The sequence below is a fragment of the Syngnathus floridae genome, chromosome 7, assembly GCF_059516105.1.
Source record: "Syngnathus floridae isolate MCC-2025c chromosome 7, RoL_Sflo_1.0, whole genome shotgun sequence".
Classification (NCBI taxonomy): Eukaryota; Metazoa; Chordata; class Actinopteri; order Syngnathiformes; family Syngnathidae; genus Syngnathus; species Syngnathus floridae.
This window is the reverse complement of record NC_142419.1, coordinates 14,558,401-14,579,637: the sequence shown is the minus strand read 5'-3', so window position 1 is coordinate 14,579,637 and position 21,237 is coordinate 14,558,401. Positions and strand designations below refer to the sequence as shown.

At 46.1% G+C, this 21,237-nt stretch overlaps 1 protein-coding gene across 1 annotated transcript; it reads right to left on the bottom strand.

Annotated features, from left to right (window-relative positions):
- Positions 1-2,616: 2,616 nt before the first annotated feature.
- maml2 (mastermind like transcriptional coactivator 2) lies at positions 2,617-20,962 on the bottom strand. Its single transcript, XM_088380787.1, has 5 exons — positions 20,126-20,962; positions 7,478-8,572; positions 4,333-4,470; positions 4,143-4,236; positions 2,617-3,877 (listed from the first exon to the last, which is right to left on the bottom strand). The coding sequence occupies exons 1-5, from the start codon at positions 20,537-20,539 to the stop codon at positions 3,186-3,188; spliced, it is 2,433 nt and encodes an 810-aa protein (XP_088236913.1). The 5' UTR covers positions 20,540-20,962; the 3' UTR covers positions 2,617-3,185.
- Positions 20,963-21,237: the final 275 nt, after the last annotated feature.

Here is a 21,237-nt window from a genome sequence, read left to right as displayed (position 1 = left end):
TTTCAAGTGTACCTAATAACAGGCCACTTTATTAGGGAAATATCATGGTCAAAGGTCACAAGTGTCAAGCTCTAGTCCTCGGGGCCGCATTCCAACATGTTTTCCAAGTGACCCTCGTTAAGCGCAGGTGCGTGAAAAGTTTTAGCTTCTTTCACGTTCAAAAGGAGCTAAAAGTTTTCACGCACCTGCACTTAACGAGGGAATCACACGGACACTCCATTAGGTACACCGCCATTTTCAAGTGTACCTAATAACAGGCCAATTTATTAGGGAAATATGGTCATAGGTCATAGGTGTCAAGCTCTAGTCCTCGGGGCCGCATTCCAACATGTTTTCCAAGTGACCCTCGTTAAGCGCAGGTGCGTGAAAAGTTTTAGCTTCTTTCACGTTCAAAAGGAGCTAAAAGTTTTCACGCACCTGCACTTAACGAGGGAATCACACGGACACTCCATTAGGTACACCGCCATTTTCAAGTGTACCTAATAACAGGCCAATTTATTAGGGAAATATCATGGTCATAGGTCATAGGTGTCAAGCTCTAGTCCTCGGGGCCGCATTCCAACATGTTTTCCAAGTGACCCTCGTTAAGCGCAGGTGCGTGAAAACTTTTAGCTTCTTTCACGTTCAAAAGGAGCTAAAAGTTTTCACGCACCTGCACTTAACGAGGGAATCAAACGGACACTCCATTAGGTACACCGCCATTTTCAAGTGTACCTAATAACAGGCCACTTTATTAGGGAAATATCGTGGTCAAAGGTCATAAGTGTCAAGCTCTAGTCCTCGGGGCCGCGTCCCAACATGTTTTCCAAGTGACCCTCGTTAAGCGCAGGTGCGTGAAAACTTTTAGCTTCTTTCACGTTCAAAAGGAGCTAAAAGTTTTCACGCACCTGCACTTAACGAGGGAATCACACGGACACTCCATTAGGTACACCGCCATTTTCAAGTGTACCTAATAACAGGCCACTTTATTAGGGAAATATCATGGTCAAAGGTCACAAGTGTCAAGCTCTAGTCCTCGGGGCCGCGTTCCAACATGTTTTCCAAGTGACCCTCGTTAAGCGCAGGTGCGTGAAAACTTTTAGCTTCTTTCACGTTCAAAAGGAGCTAAAAGTTTTCACGCACCTGCACTTAACGAGGGAATCACACGGACACTCCATTAGGTACACGCCATTTTCAAGTGTACCTAATAACAGGCCACTTTATTAAGGAAATATCATGGTCAAAGGTCACAAGTGTCAAGCTCTAGTCCTCGGGGCCGCATTCCAACATGTTTTCCAAGTGACCCTCGTTAAGCGCAGGTGCGTGAAAAGTTTTAGCTTCTTTCACGTTCAAAAGGAGCTAAAAGTTTTCACGCACCTGCACTTAACGAGGGAATCAAACGGACACTCCATTAGGTACACCGCCATTTTCAAGTGTACCTAATAACAGGCCACTTTATTAGGGAAATATCGTGGTCAAAGGTCACAAGTGTCAAGCTCTAGTCCTCGGGGCCGCGTTCCAACATGTTTTCCAAGTGACCCTCGTTAAGCGCAGGTGCGTGAAAACTTTTAGCTTCTTTCACGTTCAAAAGGAGCTAAAAGTTTTCACGCACCTGCACTTAACGAGGGAATCACACGGACACTCCATTAGGTACACCGCCATTTTCAAGTGTACCTAATAACAGGCCACTTTATTAGGGAAATATCATGGTCAAAGGTCACAAGTGTCAAGCTCTAGTCCTCGGGGCCGCATTCCAACATGTTTTCCAAGTGACCCTCGTTAAGCGCAGGTGCGTGAAAAGTTTTAGCTTCTTTCACGTTCAAAAGGAGCTAAAAGTTTTCACGCACCTGCACTTAACGAGGGAATCAAACGGACACTCCATTAGGTACACCGCCATTTTCAAGTGTACCTAATAACAGGCCACTTTATTAGGGAAATATCGTGGTCAAAGGTCACAAGTGTCAAGCTCTAGTCCTCGGGGCCGCGTTCCAACATGTTTTCCAAGTGACCCTCGTTAAGCGCAGGTGCGTGAAAACTTTTAGCTTCTTTCACGTTCAAAAGGAGCTAAAAGTTTTCACGCACCTGCACTTAACGAGGGAATCACACGGACACTCCATTAGGTACACCGCCATTTTCAAGTGTACCTAATAACAGGCCACTTTATTAGGGAAATATCATGGTCAAAGGTCACAAGTGTCAAGCTCTAGTCCTCGGGGCCGCGTTCCAACATGTTTTCCAAGTGACCCTCGTTAAGCGCAGGTGCGTGAAAACTTTTAGCTTCTTTCACGTTCAAAAGGAGCTAAAAGTTTTCACGCACCTGCACTTAACGAGGGAATCAAACGGACACTCCATTAGGTACACCGCCATTTTCAAGTGTACCTAATAATAGGCCACTTTATTAGGGAAATATTGCTCGTTCATGTCTGTTCATGGTGTTGGATTTTGTTGAATAAATTTCCCTCAAAATGCCACATATATATATATATTTTTTTGTTACTTTATTGTGCATTTTATGGCTAATGCAACGTATATTCCAGAGCAACTTTTAGTCTGAAAAAAACGATAGATAGATGGATAGACTATATTGATCTGTGTGCATTTGACACCAGGCTCCCCATTGCAAAGAATGAAATTCACTGGCTGCATCAACCATTTAATGTATATAATCACAGTATCATAAATTCTGACATACAGACATTAGGGCTACATTATAATTGCATTCAAACTGAAGAAATGTGCCTGTAGTGCTCTTCCCAGACCTATAGGTACAACCATATGCCACACACATTTTTGCCATAGAGACGGAAAATATAAAAACGCCATGAAGAAATCAGTGTAGTTGAGATGGGCACACCCAGCAAGCGGCAATCCAAGATGGCTGCCACCGGCTTCACCTTTCATTATGGTGAGTAGGTGACATTTTGGGTCTCTCATATTTCTCTGTGGATTAAGGACGAAGTGCTTTTTTTTAATGCTGAAATGAGAAGCCAGCGCCGACATAGCCAGCAGGCAAACCATCAAATTTTGCTAAACTACAAAAAGGCAGCAATTTTCATCATCATTTTCAGTTTTAGTCTACAAGACAGAATGTGGGCAGTAAAAGAATCCTTTCACAGTGAAAACAAAACATTGAAGTCTACTCGTAAAAAACAAAAAAAACAAAAAAACGTTTGAGTGTATACATTAAAAATAATCATAATTTCTGCTTATGCGTGACTACCCAGAATCTCATCCAGGTTGATGTCTTTCATCCAGTCATCGTTCCCTGAGCCCGACTTGAGCAGGGAGTCTATGAAGTCCGAGTCCGTGTTAATACCCGGGACAGTGTTGTCTCCCTCGGGCAGGAAGTCGAAGGTGACACGGTTGGCGCGACCGCTCTGGTAGCCGCCCAGAGCGGTCTCGGCAAAGTTCCCCACTGCTGGAACCCGCTGCTCCGGAGAGGGCTGGTTCAGGTTGGGCTGGGGGGGTCTGGACCCAGCCTCTCTGATCAGCATTTGGAGGTCCGGCGCCACCTGGTTGTGAGGTCCGCCGGGTCTCTGCTGGTAGTGATGGTTCTGCTGCGAATCCAGTGTGTCGGTTTGCCGTCCGAGTCCGGCGGGCTTGCCGGTCGAACACCAGCTCACATTTGTCATCACGCCTCCCGGGGCCCTTGAGGAATGCGAGTCGAGAGTGGGCCTCGGGTGTGGCCCGCCTACTCCGTTACTCATCCCGAAGGAGTTCCCTTGCGTGTTGGGGCCCAGGAATCGCACCGCATTTTGGTTCACAGCCATTTGGCCGGAAGTAGGGAATTGTCCGATGCACGGCGGCGGCTGACAGTCGAAGCGGTGGTCTGACGAGCTCGATATGGAATGAAAGTCCTTCTCTGGGACAATGCTGGAAGACTGGGATGGATTTGCACCTGAGCGGAAAAGAGAAATACACAGATAATTGATGCTTATTAATATATTACTGTGACAAAAAATTTTTTCAAAAAAGCAAATGGTGGAAGGGGAGAAACAAAGTTGCATTTTTCCAACAAAAAGAAAATATGGTTGTACTTGATGGAAATGAAACAGGGACTTGTAATTCCATATACTTGCCACAAGATGGCACAAAAGTCTCTAGAACAGATCATTCTTCTATGCTGTAGTCATTCTTTGTGTGACATGAGAAACAAAATTTACCTTGAAAGATATTCCCGCTCACCACGGTTCTTTTGTAATCCGGAGGCGGCCTGGTGAGGTGACGGCTGAACTGATCTGGTGAGTTGTCTTTCTCCTGGAAAGACAATTTTTGTTTTTCTTTCTTTCGATTTTGCTACTCGAGTGAATCAAATAAATCAATCAACTCATTTGAAAAAAGTGAGATGCTTACGGCTTTGAGAGGTTGTTGGGAAAGTTGTCTGTGCATGGCCGGAGATTTGGTAGGACCTCTCAGCGGGTGGGGGGGAAACGGGGGGCGCGGCTGGCCCACGTTTCCGTTAGTGGCCAACCTCGGTCCAGACGGGACGCCCTGACATCACACAAAAACACATGACATATCGTTAACACACAGATACATTAGGCTGTGAAATGTAGCTGTTCTGAATTTGTGTGTTGTGTTTTAAAGGACAATAGTTGTATTGTATTTTTTCTTTCGAACACAAGGCCAAATTTGGGGGAAGAGTTTCACCTACAAAAATTGCCTGCACCTTCAAGTTGTGGCCACTAGAGGAAGACAACGTACAACAAATGTCTTGCTCTGCCTTGCACATTGTAATTGAGACAACTCCCCTATGCAGATAAAATACAGAGGCTTGCTTCTCTTTTCATCAACGAAAAAAGGGCTAAAAATCCTGAGACAGCAGGAAAAATGTGCCAGCGCCAGAATGCTTTTTATTGCGCTTTTATTGCTACTGCAGCTGTCTGGCATCAACGGGAACAAGTGACACCATCACACTGATGAAAAGCACACGGGATGCCAATCCAACATAAATAAATGTCTGATACATTTCAGTGGAGTTCCTCAGGGAACTGTGTAAGGTCAACTATAGTTTTCCACATGGGGTGGAACAGTCGACATAGCACATTGCTGTGACCCACGAGCGAGTTTGCTCCACCTTGGTTGAGCCCACTTTGGTTTGTACAAGCGTGTAATCCCAATGTGTCATGAAGCACCCCCCCCCCGAAACACACACCTCCTTTCTTGATTTTTTTCCTCTCTTTCTCATCACAAATGCAAACCAGATGCGGCATGAGCGGGAGCCCGGCGGGTAGGCGCAGGCGGCCGACAGCAATGGCGGACTGCGCTGGGAGGACTCCCTTGCCCGCTCTCACACTGCACTTGCTCAGTCGCCGTCCCCAGGGAGCGCCTCGGCATCTGCGCTTGGCCGCAACTCGCTTTCCCAGGAAACAAGCGCTGCCTTCACGCACTCGCCCCCAAACGGGGCCCCTAGAATCCGCTGCTAACAAGCCGCAAGTTTATTCACAGGGTCAGGATACGTAAGATCAAATATCGTTGCCGGAACTGATGTCACACTGACACAAACTGTCAAGTGAGAATCATTTCATGCTTCATTGTGCTGCTCATTTAGGTGTCTCCACCTTTGCCAGCAGGGGGCAGTATAATCTACTCAAAAGCCCCTTCAGTGCAGAGGATAAAGAATATATTCTATTCATAATGAGGTATTGTCTGTCTCCACCATGAGTCTAAATTGCTGAAAGGGTTCTAAAGCCAAGCCGTTGACGCTAATCAAGGCCTCGTTATGGCGATCCTTTGCAGTTTAGTATTTTTTAAATGACAGATGAAATAAATGGTGGTGTGTTGCAACAAGTGTGGGAAGAGTTCAAGCCAGTATGTTGTGCTTCTAACGTGACTGTACAGTACAGTACGTTGGCTCCGACATTCCCAAAGCGTTACTCATCATCTCCTTCTGCTTGCCTTTGTTGCGCTGCTGTGCCCTGCTCCACTTTCTCAAACACCATTTTCACGCAGTTCACTATGAAATGTGGGAGGAAAAAAAATTAAAAAAATACAGCAGCGGGGGTTCACGACTGGCTTGGTGGGAAGAATTATCTGTGCTGTTGGGGGGAAAAGGGGGGGTGGGGTGGATCTCTTTCAGGACTTTAGTGTCTGTCGCATTACTAATTCACTATAGTGTGGGAAGCAACGTCTCTCTCCTCATTAGCCGGACTTTTTAACCCTGCACATGCTGGCTACTCAAGACAATCACTGGCCTGATTATTCCTTTGGAGAGCTAAATTGCTAAACAAAACATTCTATGGCGGCCGACTTTTCTTGCTGCCATTTTTGCCAGAATACCCTCACAGGACGCTTCATTAGGTACACGTCATGACGTCCTGTTCAAATCTTTTCCGACTCGTTTGTTCTCACTAAGGTCAAAGTTCAGATGGATCACAGCTGACTGAGTCCGGTACACTGTGGACTGTTCGCCGGCACAAATAGACAAACGGTCATGTTAAACTAAGTCGTACCGTTTGTTTTCTTTGTAATCACGGTGTTTGTATTGAGTTCACACAAACGCAGCAACAGATACTGTAAGCATGGATGTGTGTGTGTGTGTGTGCCACACACATCATCATAAATTAGCGATTCAACCTCGGGCAGCAGGCTAAGCAGATTACTGTCATTTTCCACCACTTGTCCCTCGCAGCCAACAACCTCCAATTAGCAAATCCTGCTGCGCATATCAGCGGCCTGACAGCCAGTCGGCGCCCACAAATGAGAAGTCTTGCATGTTAATGTACCGTGCGCTGGCAAACTGCGTCAGCGTCAAAAAGCACTGTGAGGGGTGAACAGATATTCGGGGAAGGGGGGGGGGGGCGGCAAACGTGCCAGGTCTGAGAAAAATACGCTACAGTAGGTCTTTTGTCAAAACAAACCTAGATGGAGATCAAGAGCCAAGTTTAGCACGGGTTGCTAGTAGACAATCTGGAGCGTCTTGACATTTTTTATTTTTTACTGCTCAGTCATGCACACTAGCTAAATAAATAAATCACGTAAGTAATTAAAAATTAATCAATTAAACTTAAATAAATAAATGAATGTTATGTATAATAAATAATAATAAAATAATAATTTATTTACATGTCCAATCTGATAAAATATTAGTGTTTTGGGATCATCAGCCCCACTGTTAATTTCAACCTCATCTATTTGGCTCGCTATCTACGGGCTTGTTTTGACAACGACATGGTCTTGATTTACACATCCTGGCGGACTCTCGTCCTTCACAGCATGCGAGTAATGACAAGCCCGCCCTCTGGTTCCAACAGGCTTTTTCCTGGAGAGGACGACTCCTCCTGACACGTGAGGCATGAATAATACAACGGGACAGTGGATGTGTGGCTGAATAGAAACTTCTCCCACCACTAGGATTGCAATTTCATATGCGGTTCTATTTTAATTTAATGGACGTATAGCTTCACAAATATGAGCAATTCATGACTGTATTGGACTGTGTTGTAATTGTCAGCATTGACCACTGGATGGTTGCTCGATTTATGAACGGCGCCCTCACCTGGGGATGTTGGCCCAGTTTGAAGGGCAGAGCCCCACCGAGCAGGAGAGACGGCGACGACGACATCTGCTGATTCTGGAAATGAAGAGGCGGATTGGTGTGGTTCTGGCTATCTGGAGATGAAAGCTGCTGTGGATGCTTGGCGGTCTTGTTGCCCGCCATCATTGGCATCAGGTGCCCCGAGGGGGGAGGTGGCGGGGCCGCTGCCACCTTGGGGCTGAAGTGCAGCGTGGGCTTGCTGGCGTGCGGCTTCATGTCCACGTGGTGGACGCCGTTGGGCTTGAAGAGGCAGTTGTTGACACCCTTGCTCTGCTGGGGGAGTCTCGGCCGTGATGCTGCCTTGTCCTGGAAGGCGGGGCCCCAAGCGGCCAGACCTGCGGGCGGCGCCTGGTGATGCTGCTGGTAGGGGTGGTGGAGAAGCGAGCCGGGCTGGTGCTGGTTGGCCGCCATCTGCTTCAGCTGCTCCGCGTGGGAGATCTCCGGCCAACAGGGCAGGGACCTCGGCGGACCCGCCTGGGATCCCGTGGGTGGGGTCAGCGCCAACGAGGGACCCGCCGAGGCCGGTCGCAGCTGCGGCGAGCCGGCATGGACCGGAGCGTAATCGGGCGAGCGCTCCATCTTGATGGGCCTCTCCGCAGGGGAGCACAAGCCCGCCGACCCGGGGCGGCCCAGGTCCAGACTGAAGGCGTCGTCCTGCTTCAGCATTTTCTCCAAGTCCAGGTCGTTGAGGGGCGGCACCGACTTGGTCAGCTCGTCAAAAAGGTCCTGCAGCTCTGGGTCAATCTGACCGCTGCCCTCGTCCTTGAAATCGAAGACGGCGTCGGCTCGAGAGCGGCCGCATGACGACTGAGACTCGACCGGTTCCTTCTTCATCTCCTTCAGGGTGGCATTGAACACCTCCGGCATCACGTAGTTTTTCCCGTGGGCTGAAAGGGTATGCAGGGAGTGGGCGTGGCTTATGTCACGGTTGCACGGTTGCCCCAGACCCCGGCCAGCCTCCAGCCGCACTCGCTTGAAGTCGGACCCGGAGTTGAAACCGCAAGAGTTGTGCTTCGGGGCGTGTCCCTCCAGCTTCCGCCGTAAAGACCCTTGAAGCTGCAAAACACAAAAGGAAACACTTTCACCTCCACTGATTCGTTCATGGCCCGTTTCACATGCAGCATCGGTAGAAGAGCCTCGTGCGTCACGCGCCGACATCTTCACCTTGATTAAATTGTGCCGATGTAGCTGTTAAGGATGCAAACAAAAGCGCGGGCTCCAGAAGCCCCCCGAGGCCGTGAGTCATCTCCGCGTAACGTGTGCCAGCTGGCGGGAATGTCTCCCAACACATGAGCAGCGCGAGGAGGGCCTTTTACTTGATCAGAAAACATTTATCTACATGATAGCGCCACTAGGTAAACACTTTCGCACTGCAATTTGGCCCGCTGAGTCCCGGGAGCGCTGCTGTTACTGTGTTGCTATGGCAACAAACACGGTATATCATAGCAGGAAATATGAAGCTTCCACTTTTGGGTGCGATTAGTGCCACGGCTGTAAACGAGTCGAGGAAGAAGGATGTAACGACGCACGGAGGAGGAGGAAGCTTTTAATGTATGCAAATGAGCGAGGCAGACAGAAGCCCCCGTTGTGCCTCCCGCGGTGCGCCGACACTATCTATCGTCTTCCTCCCCGTAGCCATCAAAAATAACTGACTCGCAAGTGTTGAGATTGCGCATGAAACGGGAGCTTCGTGGCTCGTTTGAATACACCCTCCTCGTGCAAATACAGCGACCAAATAGTCGACACTGTGTCCCCAAAGTCACGATATGCGTCCCTCCATTAATTAGTTACATTCAATATATGCGTGATGGCGTGAATTTCTAAAAACTGGTCATGCGAGTGACGCACTGAGCTGAAAGTGATGGGAAAGCACAACAAAAGCATTTCAACAGTGCTTCAGAAAACATTTAAAGCATTTTGTATTTTCTTAGGAATAGGAATTGGTGTCAAGGTTGACAAGAGGGAATTTGTGGGGGGAGAAGCAAAGTTTAGCCTGGGTCGTTAGAAGTTACAGTCTTCATCTCACGGATCTATTTTTCATCTAGAAAAAAAAAAGAAAAAAAGACATTTGGAGTTACTCTGACCAGTATTAATTTTGTGTAAATATAGACTAAATTTGAATATTTACATTCTGTAACTTTTAGAATACAGCTCACTCTATTGATACATCATAAAATAGACAAATACGCAAAAGTGATCATTTTACAGTGGTCACTGATTAGTTGAATATGAAAATATTCCTCATAATTCCCCCGCTAACCCCGTCAGATAATCGGGCTCGCGAGTGCTGGCCTCAAATCCTCATGATAGATCTGCAAGTCATCTGAAAATAGATTTTTTGATGAACATTTAATGAGCTCGCTCTCTCTAAAAGTCCAGCAGCTCACGGTCAAGTCCAAGTCCTGCCACAGAATACTCAAACGCACCAAATCGTCAGCTTTTGATCTCGGCGACACGCTCACGGACGCAATTTTACAGGAACTACTACGTGGAAATGTTTAACCCTCGTTTGTCTGCGCAGCTTCCAAGCCGCCTCAAAGCTGATGTGTCAAGTCGAGCGGTCCGGACTGACGCTGAGTGGATGGGAAGGGGCTCCGGCCCGGTGACACCACCCGAGCCTCCAGGTGGCGTCCGTCCGGGTGTTTCTTTCAAGGTGAGAGAAAGAACGAAGAACGTTTAGGACAATCATTAGCCTGCATTATGGGCAAAATGTTGTTTTTTAGTGTCTGGTCAACACAAAAATATCAAATTATATTAACATTAGATATATTAATAAATATCAATAATATAAATAATTCTGATAATTATGATGAATATAAAAGTGTCTAATTCCTGAGGTCGAATGAAAGCTCCTTGATAACGTGAGCGACGTTTGAATTATTGAAAGGAAGCGAAGCGAAGCCGCTCCCAGGCACATTCAGTCAAATCGGGTCACAGCGAGGACGCCCAAACTCTTCTTTTTGCCCTTCGTCTCACCAAATACCCCTGTGCATTTAAAACAATATGAAGATTTGGCATGATTTTTAAGCCTCATTTTACATAGCTGGAAATTTTTGTATAATCTTCTCCCCCCAAAAAATGGAATTCTTGATGTGGAGAAGAACAAAAGAGACGTGTCGAGAGGGTTCACGCAGGTTCGCGCTGCGCTTTTGTGCTAATCAGGGCACTGCAGCGGTGGGCTACTTCTGGCCTCATCAGCACTTTGCCTCCCCACACACTTCCTGACACACTTGTCTCGCATGGAAGCCACCCTCGGGACACAGGGATGAGCAGCAGTGGAGGGGGAAAAAAAAAAAAGAATATATATATATATATATATCTATATCTATACAATATATTTGGGGGGGAAAAAAGGGCGGGAGAGAGTCAACTCTGGGAAATGAGAAGACATGATAAGAGCGGCTTTGAAGAGAAATTGTGCATTATATTTACCCAAGGCGAATCTTTTGGGGGTACATTAAATATTCAGCTTGACACATTCAAATATTAGTTCTCCATTATCCCAACGCGCAAGATTAGACGGCGACATTCCAATTAGTCCAAGACTCTTTGTTTCAGAGTCAAACAAATGAATTGAAGTCGTCTCCCTCGAGGGGCGCATCGGGGAGCAGTCAGACTCAATACGACTCTTGTTCTTACACTGAGCAATAAAAAAAAAATGCCCCAAAGTCTCCAGAGTATAAAAAAATCATTTCATTTAACATGTCTCGGAGTTTCCTGCTCTGACCTCTGAGAAGCGACAGCTGCAAAATTTGTTTGGAAATACTAGCAGCAAAACATGAAAGCTAATGTTAGCAACAACTAATGAAAAAAAAAGTACATTTATATCAAAGAAGTAACAGAGTGACTTTGAATTAACTGCTTGGCAACCAATGATGCAACTAATTAAGTAAACTTTTATATCAACGAGCTAGCTAGTGATATGAAAGTTTAGGAGCTAGCTAGCTAGCTAGCTAGCTAACTAACAAGCTAACTACAGCACCTCATGATCATTGCCAATCAATAGTATTTTCTGATTTTACGTCAACTTCAAGCGAGTGAGAACTCGCCGGCGGTGACAAGGCGTCACTGGGCATCAAGCGAGGCTTGCCGAGCGTTCTTGACGCCGCTGTCGCCTCTCATCTGGAAAGCTCGCTAGAGTTCACCACGAGGTTTCTGTTGAAGGACGCCGCTGTACCAGCAGCTGCAATTCACTAGCACAACAGCAAGAAAGCAGCGGTCACAGTCGCCGCCCCCGACCCCGCCACAGGAAAAGGCCGGTGAAGCAGGAGAACAAAAAACAACAACAAAAAAAAAACCTTTCCTGTTTTCAAAGACAAGTCCGAAAGGACGCAGAAGCAGTTTCCTGCTCGTCGGGGCATCGTCTCCGCATGTTCGGCTTGTCGTGGCGATCCGGACCAGCAATACCGTGGCCGCTCTCGTGCCCCCGTGGACTTCCACCAGGAGCTTCATTGTCTCACCAGCACTCCAGTATCTGCTTAGAGAGCTTTGTTGTGCTGAGAAAATCTTTAATGGCAGCCGAGCAAGGACGCTCCAAAGCAGGATATGGATAGTTTGTGTGAATGCGGCGCAGTGCTCTTTGCCATCCATTTGACGTCCCGCGGGAAAATCGGGGCTAAGTGCTTAATGTCGTGCTAATGCTAATTCACTCGGCTCTGGCTTTTAGACTATAGAATGATCACACCAGAGGACTTTGTTTTTCTTACACGGTATAGACCAAATATGGGGCAAAGGAGACTAACTAACTAACTAACTGGCTGTCTGGGATCAGTGTGTGAGTAACTATGGAAGCAAAATGTGTGTGTTTCCCCCGCCACCGTACGTGTCATGTTGTACATGATGAGTGCATCATATGATGTTGTTTTTTGGCCACTGGGAAATGTCAGACACGTGATAAATGTTTAGAGGTCAAATGTTTCCCGCATCCCCCGCAGTTGTTGCCCCTCCTCAGCGCCACGACCACGCAGAGGAAAAAAAAAAAAAGAACACTTTCCCTCGCCAAAGGGTGCGTCCTGAGACTGTCTCCACCAGCGCCGTTCCGCTCGGACCTTATTTGGAGAGTCACAAGTTATAGCATGGTCGAAACAAAAAAAATTCCCAACGCTCTCTGTGTTTTGTTAATTCTAGCCACCAATGACCTCAAAAATTGGCACAGAAGTTAACCACTCCGCGTGTCATTCCGTTACCTAATAACATAATTGATGTAAATGATCCAGTTAGTTAAATGTCATTTATACAAACATTAGTAATCATGTTGGCTAGCGTTAACATAATATTATCGATAGGATAAGTTAGTCAGGATTGGAGTTGTGCGCTCTCCGACGTGACCTTCTGGTATGTGCGACGCACGGCCCGAAGGCTTCGTGTTGCCGAGCTAACAAGTCGCTTCATGTGGGCCGCAAGCTAAAGCTGCACGCAAAGGTTAACGTGTGTGATCTAACGAACTGCGTGTCACCGACTTGAATAAAGACAGGCTAAGAGTTCCTATCAATGACATAACTAACAAGCCGTCCCTGCACTCTCAGGTGAACAAATGTGGGGGGGGGGGAAAAAAACAACTTTTGCCTCAAGTCAAAGCAAACACGGCGTTCTCCAATTCAGACGTTCACCATAACACGCTCTCTCCTAAGCAACACCGCCTGTGTATCCAGTAAACACGAGCCGTCGCTCGGAAGTAGACAAAGCCACCTTTTGCACGATAGCCCATTCAATTAGCTTGAGAAGCTTCAAACTAATGAATTTGGAGCAGGAGAAAAGCCGCAGCCGCCGCAGCTGGCTTTAGTGTTCCTAAAAGGACGCGAGCTTCCCTCCCATCCGAGCTGACGGGGGGATTACTTTGCTTGCTTGTGCGGATTTCACAGCTCAGCTGGCGAGTGTGTTGCTTCGCCGATTCCAGCTGTTTTCACCTCTTCGCCCACGTGCACGCACGCACGAACGTGCACGCTTGCTGTGACGACTTGGAGCAAAACACATGAGCCCACTTGGCGACGGTTAAAGTTCCCAAATAACAAGGGAATTCATTCATGGCAAGAATAAGTGCCTGCCGACATGCTCAGATAGGGGGTGCACTTTACATTCACTTATATCATATTAAATTATATTAAAAATTATGTTTTTAATGGCTTTTAATTATGCTTTTGTAATTTTTTATTAACTACCAAAACAAGAGGCTTGGTACATCTTGGAGAGGTCACAAGTCAATAAAAATGAATTAAATAAATTATAATTAGGCTCCAGAGTTTGTCAAATCATTTTCAAATGATTTTCTATTTGAAAATATTAGGGCCTACAATCAACAAATAATTGCAAAAGTAATAGCTAAGGGCTTCAGGTCTAATCTCGTCTCGATTGATTCCAGTATGGTTCCTTGTGAGGCGAAGAAGCTGCGAGTCCACCTCCGAAAACGATCGTTGTGGGTCCGTGGAATGAAAAAGGGCCGGCTTTGTTGCCGGATGAGAAAAAAAAAAACACATCCAATGGACTCTAAAAAAAGCCCAGGAAGGAAACCGGGGGTAGGGTGGGGTGCGTGGCAGCGTGCCTCACTGATGGTGGAGAGTGGGAGTGAGAAAGGAATGTTCTCTCTCTCTCTCACTATCTCACGCGCTGTATGAAACAAATCCAGCATTCACAATTAGCTTCCCCCAAGTGAGACCAATATTTACTAAGTGATTTTACATCAATTAATCAACAAATGATCACTTGGCGGGCCAAAAAGTCCACATTTTCCATGCTTGTATCCCAATGGAAAAGTGCAAGGGGCTTAAACATGGTCCCTGCTGAACGTCACTTGGTCACACCTGCCGACCACTCAATTTCCTGGAGATGCCTTGAATCCTGACAAGACAAAAAAGACTTCATGCTACTCACATTGGACCCTCCTTCACTGGTTCCACATTCCGACCGGCGCCAGACTGAAGCGCCACATCGGCGACAACCGGCCGCAGCCCGGCACCGGCGCAAACATGGCAGCCGCCGCTCCTCCGGCCCATTGGCAGCCCAGGGGCAAACAACAAGAGATTCTGTGTTGCACTTGTCTCAATCAGGACTCGAGACTTCTCAACTGTCTAGACTTGCGGTCCCCCGACCGCCACTTCATGGGCCATTTAGCGCCAAGTCGCCCAGGGACACTCAACACAAGAAATTCTCTTGAACAAAATTACAGAGTAGACGAGGCATACAGGCCCATTACGGATTGAAAAAGATTGAATTAAAATTGAACACATATGATTCAAGAGCAATTGATAAAACTAAAATATTGCCGCAGTGTTTCTATAGGTGTAAAAAGCAGGATCCAAGAGATTTGCCAATCAATGATCATCAGCAAAATAAATAGTGTCAATGCCAGTCTGTCAAAATATTGCTTGAAGGAACAATAAATAAATAAATAAAGGAACTGTGCCACTTTTAAGTACAAGTAACTGCAAGCGTTTTGAGGAAATTGCACAAGACATCTTGATTTTCCCCAAAGTTGGAAATAACACAAGCCCAACAATAACAACGTGATCCAACAGACAGCCATCTTTGATAGCAGTGCGGGAAAAACTCCCCAGGCCTGTGCAATGGGTCAAAGTAGACGTGTGATTGACAGCCGCGATGAAGACAAGTTGACAAGTTAGGCTTTGTTTTGCATGCCGACAGCATTCACGCAATTACGATGAAATAAAACGTTCCGCTATCTTTGAAGGTTAGTAGCGGCGTCATCACATTTCGCAGCGCTCACACAGGGTCACGTGTGCAACCCGGGGGGACTTCCCGGCCGGACGGCAAACAGAACCCGAACAGAACTTTTAGTTTTGCGTACTAGCGGGTGGGAGGAGGCTGAAAAAGTGCAAGCTCGCTTGTGCCTCCCTCCGCTCGGGAGCCTGGGAAATTGTGCAGCTTGGCCCGGCTCTGAGAAATATCCTGAGCTTGAAATGTAAACATGTCTGAACTCTGATCTAACAGAACTGCCCCCACCTACCCCCTCCTTATTTTCCCAGTCCAAGCCGCCATTCCGGGCCCTGCAGAGGGGCTCGCCAGTGACATCACAAGCCCACTCTTTCGTTTTTAACGAGGCCGTGGGGAAGAGAGGGGACTTGTTTTTTTTCTTTTAAGTCCTAAACCCGATTGTTCCGACATAGCTGCCCGTTTGCATTTTAAACTGGATGAAGGAGTTTGGTTGGGAAGGAATTTGAGGGAGGTGAGAACGGAGGCATTGTGCTGGTGCCTAAGTGGACCTTCACGCCCAGTTCAAACGGACATTGCGAGGAGGACAAAAAAATCCCACAATATTAGGTACAGCAGCATGACTTCCAACACAAGATTGTTTAATAATTTTACGTTTTGATTATTTTAATTTAAAAAAAAATTTAATAGTTTTCTAAATATTTGACATTATCTAAATGATTTAAAAACATTTTAAACGAATACTTTATTTTCTCTGCATTGTTTTAAATAGATTATTTTGTTCGATATTCAAAAATAAAAAAAAATCACATTCAAAACAGAATTCTTTTTCTTTTATTTTTTAATAAATCACCAATATAACCACTGTTAAAATATTACATTTTTTGTTATGTTTGATTTTATTTTAATCTGATCATATTTCCATATTTTTAATTTATATTAAACATCTCTGCCAATATTGTGTATTATTTGAGTTATTTAGATTCTTTGTCCTAACTTGACCTATCAGCAGTAGTATTCATGTATTTTACCAACGTGTCAAATTAAACAATTGTGTGTTGATAAAAATCTTGGTGTCTTGTTGTGGTCCTGCCCAAAAAAAGGGGAGGAGGTGAGAAGGGGTGGGGGGGCACCGTTTGGCCCCGCCCAGTTGAAGTGAGCTAATCAAACCTGTTTACTCTGACACTGTGAGAACATTTAAAGATAAGCCGGCCCCCTTTCGCTTTGCACCAGCAAAAGTGGCCGCTGACGTTGCGAAAAGTTGACAAACACCGATGTGCATGCGTGGGCGCCCAGTATGTGTGTCACACCTGAACGGGCTAGTTCCCACAGGGTTCCAGTTTCAGGAAAGTACACAGAGTTGTGAGGGCCTCCGCCGTGTGCCGGCCGAAGCCCCCACCCACCTCGCCTTGACTGAAGCCAGGCAGGAAAAACCAGACCAAAAGCGCAATAAATCTCCTGTCAGGCATGTCGACCTTGGTCTCTAATACAATATAAAATACTGAAGTTGTCTTTCAAAATCAAAATGAGGGTTATTGATTTCTCATGTGCAGTGGAGCCTTGGGAACCCAACACGAGTTCTTCAAGAGACAAGCCTTCATTGGGTTGATTTCTTTACGACGGATATAAACGTCCTTGGCAGTGAATGAACTCATGACAATAAAAAGGAAAATTTATAATATGCTCGACACGCACGATTCCTGCCAGTGTGCACAATAGAAATAAACATTGTTAGCACTGCACGCTTTTTAAATGTAGCCCACCGGGCGTGGTTGCTATTATGCACCTGTCCCAGATAACACCACGGCGTTCCTTGAAGACAGAAAATCGGTAGGATTTTTTTTTTTGCCCGCCGTCTTCAAAGATGAGTGCAGACATCCCATAGGCTGATGAATAAAACATGAGCGTGTGCACCGCGGGGTGGTTTGTGTGTAAAATGGATGGAAAGTAGGAGATCGTGTACAATAAAAGCCAAAATGCTTTTGAGTGAAGAGCAAATCCCGGGCTGGTCTACAACGACTCTGGAAACTTCCGTGAGTCACGTCTGCTTCACACTGAATCATTTTCATGTGCACGTGTGTGTTCTTTAGAAGGGGGGGGGGGGGAGTAATGCATCTTTTGAAGTCAAAATCTTAATGAGTCCACAGAAGAATAGAAGAAGGAGGTGATGAAAATGCAAATGTCCACGCTTTGAGAGATGGCCCACATTCATGCATCATTAGAAACCAACACAAAAGATGCTCAGGTTGACTCAGAATCGACTCAAGATCGCACTGTTTCTTCAGGGTTGACCTCACATCCAAAATGTTGCCACAGTATAACATGTGAGCATTGATCGTTCGCAAGTGTGGATATTCTTTCCTCGACGTAATCAATTGAAGGCGTTTGGCCTGAGCGCGTGTCTCCAACACATTTTGGAAGGAGCGCTAATCCCAAATTGAGCCAGGAGATTAACAGAGCAGTGTACGCGGGCCTTGTTTCGATGTCTTAATTGGAAATGCTCGCCTGGAGATCGTCTTAGTCCCATCAAACTTTAGCAGCAAACTGGTCATACCGTAATCCTAAAAAAAAGTATCACCAGGATCATCATACTTGCATAAACTTCCAAAAGTGAATTGGAGACACATTATTACTACATGTGATAGCTTTTTAGCATAAAGCTAATCAATTGATCACAACAGCTTCTTCTTCCTCTTTGTATCATAACGGTATCTCACTATCACCCCCCTGGTGGTGGTGGTGAATATCTCCTCTTATGCAGGTGGGAAAGATTCTCCACGTCTACATTTTTTTGTAATCCTGCAAATAATATCCTCACGCTGACTTGTTGGTGCGTGGCGAAGCTAAAAAGACAAAGATGCAAAAGCATGATGGGAAATCCCTTCATGGCTCCTTCCCCGAGCTTCTCAAATTCCCTCCCAAAGAAGATCCTTTGTTAATCTGCTCTCAACCGGCGCCGTTGTCCAGTGCCGCCGCTCCCATAATCCTTTGCGCCCGCGCGCCAACTCCGATGTGAACAGTCGATACCTGCATGCCCAAAAAAGACCGCAAGCTACTCTTGCTTTTTGCAATAATAAACAACTAACTAATGTGAAGGCTGAAAACCGACGCTGACCTGAACTGCTTTGAAAGTCATTCGAAGGTCTAAAACGTGAGACAGACAAAAACAAAGTGAAATCATGGAGGTACAAAATGTCTCCATAAAGCAATGGAACAATGTGTGAGCGAGGAAAATGTCACTCCCAAGTGAGCCAAATGGTTTCAAGTTGGAATGGTTTGTACTGGTGAAGAAATGTAGCAGGAGAAGGATGGCAAAGGTCCAAAAACAACAAAACAACAACAACTCGTCTCCTTAAGTTTTATACTGATGCGTGTTGTCTTGAGTGACGAAGCTTTCCTGCAAACGAACCAAAAATAACACCGACGAGGTTACACCAGCTTTCTTCAGGAGTTGCTCAATAAAATTTGCCTCAAGTTTTAAAAGTAACTCAGAGCCACTCCAAAAAAACGGCTCTTGGTTCTCAACGAGGTCTTGGAATGGAAGAGCTTTAACAATCGAGCTAGGTACTAATGGCTAACCGGCAGCATGGGCGTTTTAATTTAATTCACGCTTCTGAGCATCTCAATCAATACTTTGTAAAAACGTTTAAGGCCTTCATTTTCACAAGAGGCATTTAATGAGGTTCAATGTTTTTTTTTTATGAACCCCGCATAATGCTGAACAACATTGTGTGTTGTTGCCGCCGAGCTTCCATCACCACATGTTGTTCAAAACATATTAACCTCCACAACACGCACGCCAGCGGCTCATTTCCTGCCTGCTCGCACGTCTTTTGCTGCACTCAGCACTTTCCTCGCACACACAGGACATGATAATGATGTTGCCTGACCTCGTTTAGACAAAACATGGTGGGATGCTGAGATGCCTCCCGTCATATTCCTCAAAGCACAACAACACGTTCAACACGCGTGTGGGGTGGAAAGTGGCGGTAAATGACCGTCAGTGGAAATTCTTTTTTTTTTTTTTCTGGGTTGGGAATTGCTGTCTGCTTTCAGATGCTTTATTTTTGTTTTTTACTATTGATATAATTATTCCACCTGCCAGTCCGAGCTTGGGGGTCCAAAAAAGAATTAGGAATATGTCAAGTGTAAAACTACATACGGGGACAATAGCACAAAAATAAATCAATGAGTTGTGTGGCTTCTAGTTAATTATAAGTTCTCATGAGAGTGCAATTTCTCCTCATATAAATCTGACATCCCCAAGTGGATTAAGTCAATTCTTTTATAACATGATGACAGCAATAAAGCGGCCTACAAAGAAAAACCTTTTCACTCCATTGTATGTAGTACTTTTTTTTTTTTTTTTTGAAAACAATTTTTGGGCAGTTGACGTTTCTGGGGCACTGGAACAGATTACAAAATAATGCCGTTGACGCTCTTATGAAAAAGGCAATTTAACATAAGTGCTTTGAATTACGATCCATTGTGATTGCCTAACACAAACTCATAAGTCAAGGTTCGGAGTTTGATCAATGACTGTAAAGCAAATGCTTCCTCCACATTGCAGGTCTCACAATTTGGTAGAGTTTTCTCTACTTCGTTGTTTTTGTTGTAATTCCTATATTGACCGTTAGATGGCAGTGCACTATTAAGTTTAGGCATTTCAAAACAGGAGATAGTTTTAATCCCAGCCAGTTTTTGCTGCTTAGTTTGTGGAAAGTCAATAATAACTTGATTCAATCCTGCTTTATGCTCCTACTTAAGTTCAAGAAAACGTTAAACGTGGTATTATTTCTATCTGGTCTGGAAGTAAACCCCGCGATGGAGCGTGGGGGGGGGGGGGGGGGTTATTGTACGTTTAAAATGACATCACACAATGGCCCTATTACTAAGCAGTGTTTCTCAGACATTCGAAATAGAGTTTAAACATGCTGGACTCACCGCGATGCGCGTGGACATCTTGTGGTCCCCTTCGGCACCCCTCAGCTCGCCGTTGGCTCCCCTGGCGCCGTAGTCCGGCGGCGGCTGGCCGGCAGCCCCGCGGCCACCCTTGCTCTTGCGCGTGCCGGGTCCCTGCTGCACGACGTTGAGCAGCTGCAGCGTGCTCTCGTGCTCCCGGTCCGAATTCTCGGCTTGGCCGCGGCGGTAGCGGTCCTCGCAAGTGGAGTGGTGCCGCCTGCACAACTCAATCCTGGCACGGAGCCGTTCCACAATGGCGCTGTGCAGCTGCGGTACCGCCGTGCCTCGGACGCCCGACGAGGGGGCACCGTGCGCGGCGGCCATGGAGCCCATACCCACCGCCAGCATGGGGGCGAAGGTGCCGGTGGCGGACTGAGCCGGTGTCGCCTCTCCCATCCGGGGCGCGGGGGGTTAGCTTAGAAGGAGAGCACTCCGCTAACTTCCCATGTGAACGAAATACTGCAAATAAGGACTCAAGTTGGCTCCAAAGTGCGATAAAGACACGCTTATAAAGTCACACGATGAATTGGCGTTCTCCAAAACGAAAAAGTCTCCTTAAAAGCATTTAATCCACTCTCGGATTCAATTAATTCGTCATTGACAGCTTTTCCACGCACGGTCACATGTTTGTTCCCCACGGGGTCACCCATAAAAAAATTGCTATGGGGTAGATGAGTGGAAAAAAACGTCGAAAAGGACACAAAATCCACTCGAAGTTCTTGTTCTTTCCTCGCTCGGCGTGTCCGTAGATTGAGCGCCTTCTCAAACAATCCATTGACAGCAGCCGTGTATGCGCGTGCGTGCATGCGCGCGCATGAGGCAACAGAGTTTCATTGTGTGCATGCACTCGGAAGTAGCCGAAAGCGCTCTGGCGCCACCTGCTGCACAAACAAGAGAACTTCTCAATTTTCAATCTGAAAGAACAGCAAGTGATGCAAAAATTGCTGCACATGCGCATTCGAGGTTCAAATAAATTCACGTATAAAGACTCAAGTGTATTTTATGCTCATCCGAAAATTTAATCACAAATTCGAATACCACCAACCATATGTGAGTAGTGTGAAATAATTCTGATGACTAAGCGAGCATTATTA

Bases quoted from the DNA above. Each gene is read 5' to 3' on its own strand.
- maml2 (XM_088380787.1), bottom strand. From the start codon at position 20,539: ATGGGAGAGGCGACACCGGCTCAGTCCGCCACCGGCACCTTCGCCCCC. The intron at 8,573-20,125 runs GTGAGTCCAGCA...TGTGTTTTGCAG, and splicing joins AGATGTCCACGCGCATCGCG to CTTCAAGGGTCTTTACGGCG. The intron at 4,237-4,332 runs GTAAGCATCTCA...TTGTCTTTCCAG, and splicing joins CCCAACAACCTCTCAAAGCC to GAGAAAGACAACTCACCAGA.